General features: G+C 38.7%; 1 protein-coding gene across 2 annotated transcripts in view; it reads right to left on the minus strand.

Annotated features, from left to right (window-relative positions):
* Positions 1 to 5,062: 5,062 nt before the first annotated feature.
* PAXBP1 (PAX3 and PAX7 binding protein 1) overlaps positions 5,063 to 18,060 on the minus strand; it is a 34,759-nt gene continuing 21,761 nt past the window's right edge. For both annotated transcript variants that reach the window (XM_034793901.1, XM_034793892.1), the window contains exons 11-18: positions 16,278 to 16,477; positions 14,368 to 14,512; positions 14,091 to 14,212; positions 13,193 to 13,269; positions 12,802 to 12,868; positions 8,872 to 9,018; positions 8,242 to 8,396; positions 5,063 to 6,561 (exon numbers count right to left, since the gene is read on the minus strand). In XM_034793901.1, the coding sequence (XP_034649792.1) occupies positions 6,444 to 6,561; positions 8,242 to 8,396; positions 8,872 to 9,018; positions 12,802 to 12,868; positions 13,193 to 13,269; positions 14,091 to 14,212; positions 14,368 to 14,512; positions 16,278 to 16,477 (1,031 nt within the window). In that variant the 3' untranslated portion in view covers positions 5,063 to 6,443. The remainder of the gene's footprint in view (positions 6,562 to 8,241; positions 8,397 to 8,871; positions 9,019 to 12,801; positions 12,869 to 13,192; positions 13,270 to 14,090; positions 14,213 to 14,367; positions 14,513 to 16,277; positions 16,478 to 18,060) is intronic.

Consider the following 18,060-nt stretch of genomic DNA (forward strand, 5'->3'; position numbering starts at 1 on the left):
AAGTAAGTTCTTCACACAGCGCACAGTCAACCTGTCAAACTTCTTGCCTGAGGAGGTTGTGAAGGCTAGGACTATAACAGGGTTTAAAAGAGAACTAGATAAATTCATGGTGGTTAAGTCCATTAATGGCTATTAGCCAGGATGGGTAAGGAATGGTGTCCCTAGCCTCTGTTTATCAGAGGGTGGAGATGGATGTCAGGAGAGAGATCACTTGATCATTATCTGTTAGGTTCATTCCCTCCAGGGCACCTGGCATTGGCCTCTGTCGGTAGACAGGATACTGGGCTGAATGAACCTTTGGTCTGAGCCAGTATGGCTGTTCTTATGTTCTTAACTGGCTGGCTGGGTGGTTGCTGAGAAAACTTGCATGGTAACTTTTTAGTAAAAGTCAAGGACAGGACAGGTCATTGGCAATAAAACAAGAATTCTGGGAAGCCCATGACCTGTCCATGACTTTTACTAAAAATAACTGGCAAAATGGGGATGGGGTGGTGGGGTCCACCACGCCACCGAGCAGCTGGGAGCTCTATGCACGCCACCCTGGGACTGAAGCAGAAAATGTCTGAGAGGTCTCTGGATTCTGTGACCTCCATGATAAAATCTTATCCTTACTTGTGGGTGATGGAAAGTTTGTCCTCTTCCCCTAATGGGGGTGATGCCCTCATGTCCAGAGTGGCCTCCCAGGGTCTGCTTCAAAGCATGTTGAAGTCAAGGGAAAGACTTTGGATCAGGCCATGTCCAACCACATTTACCATGTCCTTTAAGACCTGTTTTCCTCAAGGTCAATTGGTGGTGTGATATGTGGCTAGGGAAGGTTGGCACGCCACTTTATTAAAAAAATTAAACCACCACTATAAATTATAAGTCTATCACTGATCTCAAGCCCTGTTCCTGCAAACATTTACATATGAGTAGTCCTACTAAGCTCAAAGGACTTGGAGTTAAGCACATACTTAAGTGTTTGCAGGCTGAGGGGCCCTCAGTTGTAAACTCTTCAGAGCAGAGACCATATCCACATTTTATGTGTTTGAACTGCCATTGAGCTAAATGATGTGCAGTCCTGGCTGGGGCATCTCCCTGCAGCTATGGTAATACATCAAACACTGGTCAAAATGGAGTGTGCCCTACCAGATTTCACAGGCTAGTATCCAGCAAAGTACCTAAGCACATATTTGTAAGCATATGAGTAGTCCTACTGAAGTCAGAGTATATTGTATGTGATTTGTTGGATTGGGTTTTTAATTTGTCAACCTTTTTATTATTCATTTTGCCCCTCTTATTATTCTACTTTGATTAATGTATTTTGTACATCTTTACTCTAAATGAGAGGTTTAAAATTATAAATACAAATGTTTAAATGCCATTAAACCAATCTAATAGAAACACACTAATGCGACTAACACAGTTAATGCCACTGCAGAATTTATTTCCGAGGTATGCTGGATGCAGAAAGATGCTCAACTCTTGTAACAAAACATCCATTTTACTAGACTAGCATGAGGTTCAGTTTCAGGTAAAACATGACTATCCCTCTATCTGCAGCTACAAATTTATGGAGCCTCCTAGTTATAGTTCCCATTTATCTCAAGCTCGTATCTCTCAACTATTAACTCTAAAATAGAATGATGAATAATTTGTGCACTTAAATTTAAAACCAGATTGTCATTTTAGACACTGGATTTATTCCCCAGGTTTTAGAAACATGATCGTGGGATATTTAATTTCCACTTGGGTAACTATCAAATGGACAGGTAGGGTTGTCACATTTAATTGTCTGCCTTTCAAGAAAAGAAAAATATAACTTCAAAATTTATATCATGCAGCAACATTAGGTAGTTAAATGAGGTTAAAGTCTTCATATAAAAGCATTGTTACATCATAGCAGCATGTTTCCATGCAGGTTCCCTAAAATAATTTTGAGGCTCCAACATTCTGAAAGATTCAGTGGAATGAGTTTTGGGGTAAATAAGAGAGAAATCTCAGATTAAGAACTCATGCAAAGATTGGTACCTAAAAGAGAGAAAAGATCACATGCTAAATTCTCCCCTTCCCCTCCCCAAACTTTTCAGTGTCAAATTTAACTTCCTTTTATGTTATTTGGGTGCTAGGTCCTTTTCTTATTGCTAATGACTTTGCTCTTATTTTACAAAAAGGCTCCTTTTCAGAATAATCCAATAATCACTCAAGTGCTGCAGGTGGGGGAGATTAGTAATTCAACAGGACATCATCTACCCCCAGCCCCAAGTCATTACTGATTTAATAGCCCAGTAATCCTGACATTCTTCCAGTGAATTTAAAATCGAGGGTCTAATGAGCTGTGGCCACTAGAGACTCCATAAAACTTACTGGAAAATTTAGGGAGTGCAGGTTTTTCTGGCCAAATGCCAATTTAATATTTATTTACTTGGGACCTTCCTACATCCAGCTAGCAATTTTAATTGACTACTGTCCTATTGAAATATGGAGATATACCTATCTCATAGAACTGGAAGGGACCTTAAAAGGTCATGGAGTCCAGCCCCATCTTCACTAGCAGGACTTGGTCCTGATTTTGCCCCCATCCCTAAGAGTTCAATCCCTTGAGGATTGAACTCTCAACCCTGGGTTTAGCAGGCTAATGCTCAAACCACTGAGCTATCTCTCACCCCTAAACCATGGTGCTGTGCAATTATATCCCACTCTAGAGATAGTTGTATAGCATTGCTGAATGAATGAATTCTTGCATAAAGCTACATAGTTTATAAAGTGCTTTGAGATAAATGCTACATTAATGAAATTTTAATTTGTCACTAAAGATGCAACACTTTTATACAAATAAGGTTCTCTCTCTAGCTGAATATTGTGCTCAAGTATTTCTAAAGCTCAAATCATTTGTAGTTCTGTAAAGGTGACTGCAGTACAAATTTAAATTCCTTATTTGTCAACAGAAAATCAACATTATAGGAGCTTCTGCACTTATCCTCCAGATACAGCAACTTTAATCTCAAAAGGTCCTCCTCAAGATATGAAAAAAGTTCCATCTCCATTCAGTCCTTCCTCTCTCTGCTACAACAATGAAGGTGGCAAGTGTAATATGGATAACAGGAAACCGGATTGAGACCCTAGAATTCATTTCATATAGGCCATTAGCTGGCAGTGAAAACCATCCGAATGTAGCAACTTGATCACTACCAACATGGGGCACATGGATATTCCTGTTATCAAGCAGCCCCTTAAATGATAAATAGCTGGATTTCAGTGTTTTACATTTGTCAATAAATTCTATGATTTTCTTAAAATTGTCACAAATTATGAAAAAAAAGTATAAAAGTATGCGGTTGTTTCACTGCATCCTCCAGCAACAGAAATTGAACATAGTACTTGTTTCTACACCCTTCACTAACTAAACTTAAAAGTTTGGCATAGTTTTAAATATTTAATTCCTACATGCATCTTAAGAAACAAGGTTAGAATTACCTTTACTCCTTTTGTTTTGCCTTTTTAGTATGCCACCACAAACTGATGTTCATTAAAGATGTAAATTAGCTATAGTTAACTATATCTTTCTCAAAGAAAATGTTTAACAATAAATATATATTGATAAACTGCCATTTTATAATCTGACAATCTATTAAGAAAAATCACTCTAATGAAAAAGCAGGTGTGTGTGTGTTGTACTCAACAGGCCTATAAATATAATAAAAGAATTACTTGTTTGACAACCCAAATTGATGTAAGATGCCATAACTTGAAGCTTTGTAAGTAGCAGCAGCTTTCTAGCAGTGGTCTTGAAAATGTCCAGCCTGATCAATATAGTATACAGATTTAATCAGTGAAATAATGTGGTCAACTGCAAGCCTGCATTTTTATTTTTTAAGGGGCATAACACCTCCTACTGCTACTTGGTCCCGAGGGGAACAAGTGGGTGAAAAGAAGGGGCCACTCCCTCAATAGACACTTAGCTCCAGGGAGGGTAAAGACAACCAGGTGGTTAGAGTTTGGGAGAATAAAGTTAAGTGCAAAGAGCATAGTGAGATACTGCTACCCTCAGGAGTCAAAATTCCCCTCTGCATGGAGGTGGACACAATTGGGCAGCAGAGCAAAATAGTGTTCAGCTTCATAGGGCATAATAGAATCAGCTGTTTCTCCAGATCTGGTCTTCCATTAGAAGTACCAGCCAGATACACTGGTGGGGTTCTTCTCTGCCTCTCACTGCCTCCTCCACAAGATAATATGGTAGTGCATCAGTGGTGGCTCATACAGCTATTTGGGTTTGTTTGTGGTTTTTTTTATTATATTCATGGAGGCCATATCAAATAATTGTCTACATTTCCCCACACTGCCCCTGCCACAGTACATTCTAGCCCACAGTGGAGGTGTTTGAATTTGCCAGAATTCCTTTTCCAGATAAGGTATTAGATTGCAGCCATTGTTCAGGCCACAGAAAATTGAACAACATTTATATAATGCCTGTTACACCCCACAATTCAGTTACTGAGGAAGTCTTGCTCCAGGGGATAAGAGCTCTACCTCAGCTGGAGCTGACTGAATACTTAACAGTGTTATCCTAATATATTATAAAACAATATACACTTACACTGGTACGGTCTTTAAACCCCTTTGATTAAAATTGCATTTGAAGGCACTCCGTTTTACAAGATTTTTAAAGAAGTCAAGTATGTTTTCTGCAATTGCAGTAATGAAAAATGTTAGCTATTTACACTCAATAGCAAATAAAGTACCATTGAATATTCAGGGCTGTTGTTTTTAGCTAGCAACCACCGTAGTCATAAAACTCTGAATTTAGGAACTGCAGGACCAGAGTTCTTGCTGGAGCTGTGTGTAATTAAAAGGTATAGCCTCTCTATAACTAAGATTGCAACCAGAATTCCACTACAGAAGGTGGATTTTGATCCTAATAATGTAATGAGATCCCATCTGAAGACAATATGGATTTGGTATATTTCAAAATCCTCCTTCCAATTCAAGTTTTTCCTTCATTATTTGTTTAAACAATTAGTCAAGCATGCAGATTTCTTCCTTTACCTCTCTCCCAAGGAACGAACAAAATAAGCTTCACAGGTTTCACTGAGACAGCTCCATGACAGACAAGTTTATTGGAAGGATTCTTAAAAGCAGATACTCTGAATGTGCTCCATCAGCCCAAGTTCAGAAAACAATTGTTTGGTTTCCAAATGATGTGTGCATGTTACAAATTGTACATTTTTAATATCCTAATTTATACCACATGACATGAGCATAAAATACAGTGATTATAATGTTACTCAGTATGCCAATTTATTGCTACAATTCCCAACTAACATAGGGCACACCTGGAAATAGCTTGTCCAAAACAGTGACTGCAAGTTAGTGTTCCTGGGACTCCAACATGTCACTAGTGTTCTGACAAAAAACACCTCTTATACCTAAAAGGCCATTTTGTTTTGTAAGCTAGTCCATTTTTTAAAATGGTCTTACTTGACAGGAAGTGTTAAATTTAAAAGTTGTTTGACTATTCACTGCGTGATATTTATATTGACTGAAATATTTGTTTCCTTTGCTTGGCTTTTACACCTCTAGAAATACCCATGTTTGAGCAAATATATTTCACATCTAAATCAGAGATATTATAAATTATGCAACAGAACACAGAGTAGATTTAGATGAGTTGTTGAAGGGATGAGGGTTCAGGATCCATGAGTGAAATGCTGCCCCCTTCAAGATGAGTAATTGGGGGGGTGGGGTGGGGAAGAGAGCCCACACCATCACGCAGTGTTGCCATTTAACTTAAAACATAAGTTACCACATGTTTAAGTCATCAGACTACTGTTTGCATCAAAAACTATGCTAATGAGGATTTTAAAAACAGTCTGAAGAAAGATCCATATTAACTCTGAATACAAGATGTAAAGTTAAGCTATTTCAGTCTGAGTGAAGCACAGCTGCTTTGTAATGTTAGGTGCTATGTGAAAGCTTCTTTACTATTTAGGTCAAATGATTCTCATATTTTGCCAGCCCTTTTGACCAATAATGCAGTCAGTTTATTGAAGTAAATTTCAGCAACTGAAACACTTATTTCAACAGCAGGAGACCACTATATCCAGTATGAAAGTAACAGGGTGGTATAAATATAAGCATACTGTATATTACACATTATATATTACACATACTCCAGTTAACCATGGGACAATTAACTGAGTAGATGACTAGTTATCATGGGGTACAAAATATTTTTGTAAACAATATGTTGAGAGATTTTAAGGGAAGTCTGACTGCTGGAAAGATGGTCTTCCTGGATTCCTTTTCTCTTTTTAAAGAAATCAATACCTATTAAGGATGATGTATGTAACAATGCACTTTGTATTAAAACAAGGATCAATATTTTACAGTTTAAGAAACTTTACATATGTACATAAATTACACATCAGGAATGGTTTTAAAGCTCAAAATGAGTCACCTAAAAGTTATTTCCCTTCAATTAAAACCTTTAACTCTTTCACATTATGTTCATTTGCAACTGTCACAGCATGGTCCAGCGCTCGAATACTTGCTAGAAGCTTTACTGTCTGTTTTATGTGCTCCCTAAATGATGGGAAAAAATATGTTAATACAACTAGAAATCAAAATCTTGCACAATGCAAATAATAGTTTAGAAATGTTTCACTGCTTATTCTTTTTTCTCACAGCTAGTGAGCCAGCTTGTGAATAATTTTTTTTTTTTTTTTTTTTTTTTTTTATAAATACGGCTCATTGAAATTAGTGTGTTTCTGGATATGAAAACAAAAAAAAGTCTCTTTTGGGGACAGCAATCCTAGAAACAAAGGGAAGACAAGCTGCATATGTATGGCTTATTTGGACATAGCATAGTCTCAGGACAAACTACTGGGTAACATGCGGTATTAGGAAGTCAGTCACAGTTCCATTTTACACACACTGCTTGAACCAAAAAAATTTAAAAATGAGCAGTTTTTGTGCATGCCACAAGAGATAAAAATACTGTTACACATTTGTAATAGATTGACCTGGATTGGGTAGTAATAACAGATTCACAGTAAACAAACTCCTAGCAATCTAGGAGGTACAAGCCTGGTAGGAAAATTTTGAAAGTCCCACAAAAGGAACAAGATTCAGACATGAAATTTAACTATCTAAAGAAATTTTCATGACTACAGAAATTCAAAATCTACCCTAAATGGGACTTTTTTCTATCAAATTGAACTATGAAGCGGTGTCCAACACTCCGAGAAACAAACAGATGCAAACATGGGTTATGATGTTTTGTTTCCCTCTTGGCACAAGAATTTGATGATTGTTTTTGCTTTGAAAAAAAAAGTAGTAGAGTAATATTTCCCCAGTTACTATGGGACGGAGGAGCCTAGATGAATAGCTATGTTACAAAGGGAAATAAGGACATTTATGTAATTTTGTAAGATGAAGTCAATATAAATCAGCAGCCAATTGCACAATTGTTACCAGGAAAGTTTGGGATTTATTGTATATTTCCATATACTTAATAAAAGTTATCGGCACATAGCAAAGACAACTAAATTAACTGGAACTGGAATATCAGGAAGAAATCTTTTTGGCTCAATATCCATCTACCCTTTCATTATTAATCCACAGTTCCAGTGCGAGTTTGCCAGACAAACAGCTAGTGTAGAAAGAAAATACCAATTTATAAACTAGGACGACTATCAAAAGACTTTCATTTTCTACTGGAATCTCTCTCCTCACCTCCTCCAATTCACCTCTAATAGCCACATATGGGCATTTAATCCCATTTATGCTTTTAGGTATGGTGATTCTCATGAGCAAGGGTAAACAATGTTATCTGAGAATGTAAGGAATTTCTCCAGTAGGTTGTTCAGGTGTGTTTAAGACTAGCACAATTTGGATTACAGAAATCTGTATTGCTGACAGTGGCGAGAATTTGCTTGGCAAGCAGTTAGCTGCAACATCAGTAAATTTGTAAAGAAACCATCAAAACCAAACAAAATCCCAAAATGCTACTTTTCAAGTAATTTTTTAGAGCAGAACTACACAATGGGAACAGATTAAATATAACCTTTATACAATACACTAGCCATTCTCAAGAGCCATTGATATCATATTAAGGATCCTATTTAAACTTTAATAAAGGGGAGAACTCCTCCCAAAGAAAAAAAAAATATATATGGACATGTCTGTTGGCACATGTGCTTTTGTGCTGTGTATATCAGCAGCATGAGATACCATTACATTAAATGATTCAAAATAAATTACCTTGCATTTCTTTTCTCCACATCAGAGCATCCAATACTGTTTCTGTAAATTGTATCAGCCAGATGAACAAGGTATCTACACAAGTTTTCTAACTGGGAAATAGTCTTGTCCCCTTTTAGATTAGTGAACCACTGTTTAGGAAAGCAAGCAATTACCTACAGATGAGGGAAGAAGAAAATGTGTTAACAGCAAAAAGGCAAGAAAGATGACTAATACCTACAGTCTGATACCAGTATTGGCACTGGTAAGGCCTAAAACAATAAGGTTTACACTGTGGGGATACTATAACATATTAAAGACCAATGTGAGAAATAAGATGCTAGCAACATATTCTAATCAATATCTTTAAAAAAAAAATCACCAACAATATTGAGGGTAGCAATAAGCAGAATTCTAATTTCACATAATGTATCTTCTATTAAAAACAGTTGTCTGTTATGAAAACATAGTAATTGTTTTATTTGTAAAAAGAGATATGGGCAACATTGGAAATCTTAGGCTAAATACACGAAACCGAATAGTCTCCCACTAGGGCTCCAAATATTCATTTTACTTGACTGGAAATTCAAGAGTTAGAAAATATTATATATAAAAACATTTTCTAAGTATATTTTGTTCCATTTTACTTACACTTTGAGCTTTTTTAATGCTGTCATCTCCATACTCAGAATTCTGAAAAGCCATAAGGATATATCTATTTAGCAGGCCATCTATCGATAACTCCTGTAGAGTTTTGTTTGAAAGAATTCCATACCACTGGAGAAAGTTTCCTAGTAACTAAAGACACCAGAGACAATGGAAGTGTTGAATATTTGAAGGCAAAACATAAGCAACTATTGATAAACTAGAAAAAAATTTAAGCAGGTAAAAAGACATGTTTAAATGTACTGATCAGGGTGAGGTAAAGACAAACTTCTTATGGTTCAGTTTCATGACTAAATAGAACTAGTGAGATGTCATTCTTCCCAATGTTGTAACATTGGATTTGTACAAAAATGAGGGTTACAGAGCATTCTATGGAAAATATATACAAAGAAACTACAAGAGCAAATTGAGTTTTTACAGCCAAAATTTGTTCTATAAAGTCTATTAACTGTAGTCTAGTGCAGTGATGTCCAAACTTTTAAGCCTGAGGGCTGAAAAAATTTAAACAAAACAAAAACACAATCAGTACTTTGGGGGCAGACTCTGCCCTGTTCTTGCTTCCTCTGTACCACCTGCAAACAACCCTGGCACGGGAAAAATCCCATTATCGTACAGACAGCATGGGTAGTGCCTACACTTGACTCCCCACAGCCATTGGTACAGAAGCCATGTTGAGCAGGGGAGAGTGGCTAAGTGTTTTATCTCCAAGTGGAATATGGACCATAGGGAACCAATGCCAGCTGGTACAAGTTAAAGCATCTTGCAGACCAGTGCAGAGGCAGAGAATAACGGAGCTGTTGGTTCTCAGCTTCTTCTTGATCTCCATTCTCCTGTGCTGCAGTCAGTGGCTGTGTGGGGTTTAAGAGACTTTTTTGATAGGTACTCCCCTAAGCAAAGTCAGAGCTAGTGGAACTCCAGATCCTTTTTTCTGGAGCTTCCATAGTCTGGCAAGAAAGCAGGCACACTATCCTGCAATGTGAAAGCAGCAGTTCAGAGCACTCCCAATTCACACAAAAGCTCCAGCTGGGGCTTCAAAGAAAGTAGTGGAAGGCAGTTTGGGAGGATGTGCCTGCTCCTACTTCCTCCCTGGAGCAGCAGAAATGATGCAAAACACTTCATTAAAAAAGTTACAGGGAACAACATTTTAAATGAAATAAATACCAGTTTTCTTAACAGCATAGCTGTCGAATTGTGCTGCTCAGTGTGTGACATTTTATGCAGATTTAATAAGCTATTTTGCATGTTTGCAAATCTGAACATAACCAGAGACTTCAGCTTTCAGTCAATACAATCTGTCCCAAACAGTGAAAGGGGAAGACATGCAGCAGCACTAAACCTGATTGCTGTTGCTGTGGGGAGATAAATGGGTGTTGGAGCCTGTTTGGGAGCATGGGATGGTTTCAGTGGTAGGTGACTTGGGGCTGTCTGGGTGGAAAGCTCTGCGGGAGTACCTGGGGGAAAGCTGGTACGGATAGCTGTTAGAGCTTGGGATCAGTACTAGGCCCCTCACCTTCTCTCTGTTGCTTCAATGTGCTACCATTGCTGCCACTACAATGCTCCTTCCCTACTCTGATCCAGCAGGGGTAGCAGTGAGGCCTCGCTGCCTGCTGAGCAGGTGCCATAGCAACTCCTGGCAACCAGTTGCACCAATATTACAAGTCACTTCCACAACTTGCTAAGATGTCTCACAGGTTGTAAAGAATAAGTAACAGGGCTGTCAAATGGAAGTGTCCATGCAAGGTGTGTGACACTTTGTCGTCAAGATTGTCGGTCAGGACTGCAACGTAGAGCCTCAGAGCCCCTAGACCAGTGTTTTTCAAAGTCTGGGTTGTGACCCAGTACTGGGTCGCGGCATGCAAGGCACTGGGTCGCCTTGCTCAGCACCCAGGGACCCTAGCAGCTCTGGTCAGCGCCGCCGACCAGGACGTTAAAAGTCCCGTCGGCGGTGCTGCACAGCTAAGGCAGGCTAGTGCCTATTTGTTCCGACACCGTGCTGTGCCCCGGAAGCAGCCAGCAACGGGTCCGGTTTCTAGGCAGGGGGGCCACGAGGCACCGTGCACTGCCCCTGCCCTGAGCACCAGCTCCACACTCCTGCATGCGAGAGCCACACCTGCTGCTGGCTCTCTTCTGGGCGCAGCGTAGTCTGCGATGCCAGGACAGGTGGGAAGCCTACCTCTGCACCCCACCTGTGCCGCTGACAGGGAGCCACTGGAGGTAAGTCTGTGCCCCAGTCCCCTGCCCCAGCCATGAGCCCCCCCCAAACCAGGAACCCCTTCCTGCACCCCAAACCCCTCATCCCTGGCCCCACCCCAGAGCCTGCACCCCCAGCCCAGAGCCCTGATCCCCTTCTGGACCCCAACCCGCTGCCCCAGCCCTCCCACACCCCAAACCCCTCATCCCCAGATCCATTGGGTCATAGGCATCAATAATTTTCTTCAACTAGGTCCTCAGGAAAAAAAGTTTGAAAACCACTGCCCTAGACCACAGGTTGAACACCATTGGTCTCATGGTTTAGCACAGAACTGGAAAGGCCAGGAACTCAATACCAATCCTGACTCTCGCAGACTTCTATGGCTTTGTCAAGTCACAATTATTCTGTGCCACTTTCCCCATCTGTAAAATGACATTTTCCTACCACATCATAGTGAAGTGAGGGGGTTATTGATGAAAATTGCTTTCAAGATGTGGCTGAATTTACTTAAAAAAACAACCAAAAAAAAAGCAAGATCATGAACATGTGACCAATTTTGGTCTTCTACAAATCACTTTCATTTTAATGTTTGAGAATTGAGAGCCATGCCCAGTTTTTCCTTTAGAACACACACCCACTCACACCCATGAAAAAAATTAAAAAGGAAAGAAAAAAGTTTAAAGGTGGCAAACTGTACACTTTTAAATTGAAATGTTTGTTGCCAAAATGTTACAAGTATTGTTATGTATATGAACAGATTTTCAAACATATCCAGAAATTGGAGAAACAATCCCATTCTCCCCAATTCAGTCCCAACACCACCACTGAAAAATCCAAGATCTACTACTGTTTGCAAAAGTCTGTAAAGTTTGTCAAACTCCAATCTATGCATCCACTCCTTTGGTTCATTTGTTGAGTTCATATACTTTATTTCAAATGAAAGGGCAAGCGACCATTGTCTCTAATTTCAACAGTCGCTAAAGGGGAAGGAAAAAAAAAAGAGGGCCACCTTCTGACTGCATTTGTGAAGGTGTTTCCTCCATCTTCTCTCTACCCCCCTGGCCTCAAGTAGACCAAGATTACATTTGTTCTAGAATTCTACAGCAAGCAGTGACTAAAAGCCGATGGGATAAATAAAGGTGTCACTTGTGCACAATGAGTTTGATGTTTCCTACTTTTTTAAAAGTTAAAAATAAATACAACCTAAGTAGCTGTTCTGTCCTTTATCCCCAACCAAGACCTTTCATTTTAGTTAGCCTGTTTATATTTTGCCCGCACACTTTTAGACTGTCAGATTTTTTTTTTTTTGGTCATTTGGACTATCAAGACTGATCTGCTTTGTATGTCAAATAAATATGTAATACATAATTTTAAAACAGTTGTCATTTACAAAGTGATCTGTCCAAGATCTCTCTTCTCTTTGTATAAGAGATGGTTTTAAAAGGGGATGAAATTTTGTCAAAAAGGTAATTTCCTTTAAACCTTGTAGTACTTAAAATTAAAATCTTAAAATTACAAATGTTCACCATATCTGTACTTATCTACCCCACTCAAAGTACTGAATATAACTGTTTCATTAGTCTACAAAAATAATGTTTTTCTAAATTTTCCCATAACCTCCCTTCCATCATATGCATTTTTAAGTAATTTTCTAAAATATTTAAGTGTATTTTATGGTAGCAGTACCTGGCCCGAGGCCTCATCAGATATTTTTGTTCACTTACCTTCACTGAGGACCAAAACTGGCGTTGGAAAAACAAATAAGGACCAGAGTTCTTGTTTTCTAAGATGCTGGAAAATAAAAGATTTCTCTAAACTTGTTTAATAAGTAACCATAAAAATTTCAGTCTGAAGGTTGTGGACTATGCTTATTTTCATGAATGGAGGGCAAACTATAATAAAAATTCCAAAGTTTCAAATAATTTTTTCATTATTTTCACCTTATTACAGTCTTACAGTATGTTATTAAACCTGAAAAAAAATCACTATAACCCAAAACTAAGAACCAGCCCAGAGCTATGAAAAAGCCTCAGCTACCATATGCAAGACAAAAGGCAACTGGTATTGCCAATCAAGATGTTTATGGCTGTTTTGCACATTTAACAAGCAACTTACTTTTTGGGGTACAATGGCATGAATACATCGTCATCTAGCGTTCTTCTCATTCTTAGTAACAGGGCCTTCAAAAGTGTCTGAAAAAGTTGAGATGAAAACGCTAAAAATTTTTGCAGTCCTGCTTTGGTTGTTAGCTAAATTAAAGATCTCTTTAGAAGTTAAAAAAGCAAAGTGCTTTAAGCCCCAATTCAGCAAAATACATAAACATACTTAACTTCAAGTATGCGAGTAGTCCCACTGAAGTCAAATATTGGAAATATCTACAATTAACAAGTCAGTAAAAATACTGGACTTCAGTTTAAAGGGAACATAAGTCAATGTGGCTACTCCTGTGCTTAACTTTAAACAAATTAACAATTTGCAGGATCAGGGTCTTACACAGTCTTAATCTATCAACTCTGCTGGGAGTTCTCTCTTATTATTCTAAGGTTTGCATTCACACTCCGTTAACGCCGATACTGTAAGTATATGGCTACGACACTGCAAAATATCATTAAGTTGTCAAAAACAAGTTCTTTTATCATACAAGACAAGCAAATGTGGCACTCAATCTAGAGAAGGTTCTATCAATACAATATGAAAACCGAAGCAACGGTGTTTCCAACTGAAACTTAAAGTGAAATTATAAGCCCCATAACTGAGTTTGGTACATTTTGAATCATCCTGTTCAAATCCTATTGTACATTTTGTACGGACTCAAATGGCTTAGCTCCCTTCCTGGTTTACTTCCCCCAGCTGCTGCACTGGATCTTTAGTGCTACGGAATTGGGCACTGACACATCCATTAGTTGTAAGATTCTGCTCCTTGCTCCAATGTGTGTAATGTCTCTCGTTCTGCTGCATAAATTCTATAAAATAGATTCCCAAACAAGTGTGACTGAGGGGGAAAAAAAGTTACCTGTGTATTTTTGTTTTCTGCGTTTACCACTGAAGGGTATCCATTTACTAGTTTCTGTGTAACTGCTACCATCCTAGATGTCTGTGTCGTAGAAAAAGGGTCCCATATACTTTCAGCAAGTACTAGTAAAAATAATAAAGAATTACTATACAGTTTTCTTTGCAGGTGCTCAAAAAGTAGGTATTAAGACAGTTAAATCATACGAAAGTTGTTTTCTCCTGTATTTACTATGGTTTAATATTTGTAGAAGTCACAAAATAGCATTTTTAAGTTATACCTGTTAGTTTAGGGAGAACAACTCTTTCCACAATGGTAGGTAATAGCGAAATATCAGCATCATCCTTCTCTTGCTCCTGTTCTTCACAGCCATAAAATAGCAACGATTCAAACCACAACATACTCTCAAAATCTTGACACTTGCCCTATTAAAATTAATAAGGCTGACGTTAATCCCATACATTTAAACATTGTTTGAGGCCAACGGTAGTTTTAAAGAACCTGAACAACTTATTTAGCCATCCTAAAACATCAGCATAATACACTTGAAGGCCTACGTTTTTTTCTCCTTTTAAAAAGAAAAAAATAGCTTTGGAATTATGTGCCAAGTATCCTCGACATCCTAAAAGTATTAAGCACATTAGCCATTAGACAAAGGGCCAGATTTTTAAGAGGCGTTTAAGCGCCTAAAGGGATTTTCAAAGGCACCTAACTCGCATGGAATTCAATGCAGACTTCTGTCTGCATCTTTATCTGGCCCAAAATACCTTAGTTAAGCACATAACACTTAGGTCCTATTAATTTCTGCAACTGATTCTGCGTGACTGAGGGTAAGCCACTCTGCCTTAATTTCCCCATTAACAAAATGGGGAGAGTATTCACTTATTTCAGAGAGATGTAAAGTACTTTGTTTTCTTATGTTCGTGGCATACAAATAATTGGCTACCACTCTGTACAAAACCCCAGTATGGAATACGCTAGTGATACCATATTAACTACAGAATCCTGATGAAAAAGGCCTATTTTATATAAGAAAACCACATTTATGTGCCCATTTTGTAGCCTATGGAACATAAATGGTTAAACCTGAAAGCACCAAAATGTCTCATGTATCCACAAACTATTAGATTTGTGATTCTACTCCACATGGACAGATATTGGGGTACATCTATTAACATTATTTATAACCACCTATCCCCTTCCTGGTATCAGCCCTGTTTCTATATTCCCACATAAGTGAAATGAATAGCCATATCATTAAAAATTGTAAGTGGAAAGCCATCTGGCATGTTTTCAACATACCTATATGCTTAACTGGGAAATAAAATAGCTCATTTTATTCTGAAGGTACATTCAACAGTAAACAAGTTTAAAATGTTTTAAGATCTGTTTTCCCTTAAGTGCTTTTGTTCTAAATCAGGAGTCGGCAACGTTCGGCATGCGGCTCGCCAGGGTAAGGACCCTGGCAGGCCGGGCCAGTTTTATTTATCTGCCGACGTAGCAGGTTCGGCCGATCGCGGCCCCCACTGGCCGCGGTTTGCTGTCCTGGGCCAATGGGGGTGGCGAGAAGCCGCGGCCAGCACATCGCTTGCCCGCGCCGCTTCCTGCCGCCCCCATTGGCACGGGACGGCGAACCGCGGCCAGTGGGGGCCGCGATCGGCCGAACCTGCCGCGTCAGCAGGTAAATAAAGCTGGCCCGGACCGCCAGGGTGCTTACCCTGGCGAGCCGCGTGCCGAACGTTGCCGACCCATTCTAAATAAATACTTTGCTTTAAGAAGGCTATTTGGTTACTGAATACCACTGTCATTGCTCCCAAAGGAAAGAACTGCAGGTGTTGAACTTAAGTCAGACCTGCTGTGGTAACCACAGGGGACAACAGCCTGAGGCCCGGTCTGAGCCTGGAAGAATCATGATTCCATTTAAAACAAAAAAAAAACCAAGACGTTATGAATTATATTTCCATACCTCCTGGGAGACCTAACCATGGTCTAGGACCACACTGTGTTTAGATGTGGTACATAAAGAACAAAAACAAAGTCCCTGCCCTAAAGAGCTTACCCCTTATAAGCTTGAAGCCCAAGACCTGAGAGTGGCATAGTTGAAAAGACCTGGAGGGTAATTCACCTTGTTTTGAAAAAATGACGCTCTACTGCACAACAGTTCATTTAATTTTAATTGCAGTATCTTACCTCCAAAGGAGTCCAGGTAAGGAGCTGAAGTCTGATTAAAGGATTAAACAGCTTTGGTAAACAGAGGCCAATATACGCATCCTTGTAAGAAGAGAAATACTTGGAACGCCAGGCTTCAAACTGTGATTTAATGCAGTCAATTGAGTAGAAACTTTCTAGTACATCTTCAAAAACTTTGCTGGACTCCTTCAAAATGCGATCTAGGGGAAAAAAGTGTAGAGAACTAGGTAACAAGCTGATGTTCTATTGTCTGCAAGAGCTCCCATAAGGTGGTTTACCCAAGCAAATTAAAGGAGATTCAGCTTAGAAACTGACAAAAGCAACAACATCAGTTTTCTAGTTTCTGCTCCTCTAGTCTTCCCACACACTGCAACACAAACAGTGCCTGGGTGCTACAAGTGTCTATTTGGTATATTGTTTTATCATGCAAATATGTTTTATATTAAGATCTAGTAAGCTTTTGTAGCACCGCCAGTTTTGTTTCAGTAGTAGCCAGTAGTGGGACTGTATCAATAATGATAAATAAGGGTGAAAATGAAGAACTGTGCGCCACGTTCTAAGTGTGATGGGGCATCCTTAGTACTAGCCAGTCAAATGAGGGTTCCAGAAAGTGTGGATTCAGACATGTGGATCTTAGTGTGTGTGTGTATTGAACTGTTGATAATGTTAATATACATATATCACATTTAGTGAACATTACAATTAACAGGAACTTTTTTGTATTTTTACTGTACTAATAGTTTGCTAGCCTAGCAGCTGTCCAAGTTCCTCCGTTATCCTTTTACTCCCTCTCACCCCTTTTCTTACACTATTACATTCTCTTCATTTTAGTCATCCCTTCTTCCTGCAGCTCTAGTTCTCTTTGTTGTAAATAATGTTTAGAGTTAGAGCATCAAGAATATAAAGGAGACAAACTTCAAAGGGCCCTTCCTGTTGCTCTTCAGTTCCAAAAGAGAAACCAATGAGAGGTGTTACACAGTGAAGCACCATATAGCTGTATCTTTTACACCGGGCTCCCACAACGGTGATACCTAAACTAAGAACCTATTAAGTTGTCCCAGAGATCTTTAACTGCCATTATGTCCCAGTTATATGTGCGCCATTTGTGCATCTTGCAATCCAAAATGAATCTATGGTATGTGTCATATGAATATACTAGAAGTCTTTAATAGATACTGAGCAGGCATAGTATCTGTTTCTAAATCTCGTATATATGCACAAGAAGCCAAGTTAAAACAGCAGTTCAGGCACTAAGTTTTTAACTAGATAGTTGAAGTTAATATTGTTTTTAAACACAGTTTTATTGTATCTGCAAAAAACCTAAACAGACACTCCACTTTACAAAACTCAAACAGATTACTCTTATGCACTGATGCAGTTTTCGTGAAAACGCAGCCAATTAAAAGAATGGAAATGTTAGAGTTATAGGCTTACAGGGCTTAGTCACTACACAGCCCATTTAGTTACATGTATGCAAGGAAAAAAATATTAAAATTTCAAACTATTAGTGCAACATAGCTCCATAAAAATTGTCAATAAGCTTATAGACACTTATGCAGAACTTCAGAAAAGCACTGTCCTACCAAAGTCTGTGACTTCAGAATTCTAAGGGATAATAGACTATCATGCCAAAAATCACCCAAAAATAGTTTTTTAGAAGATAGAGTTCAAGTGTCCCCTATTGAACAATGAATTGCCAAAATCCACACAAACTTAAATGTTTAACTCTTTGTCATTAAAGGGAGCATGTGTTTCATAATACAAAAGAAACTACTCAGACTTG

This window comes from Trachemys scripta, chromosome 1 (assembly GCF_013100865.1).
Source record: "Trachemys scripta elegans isolate TJP31775 chromosome 1, CAS_Tse_1.0, whole genome shotgun sequence".
In the NCBI taxonomy this organism is placed as follows: Eukaryota; Metazoa; Chordata; order Testudines; family Emydidae; genus Trachemys; species Trachemys scripta.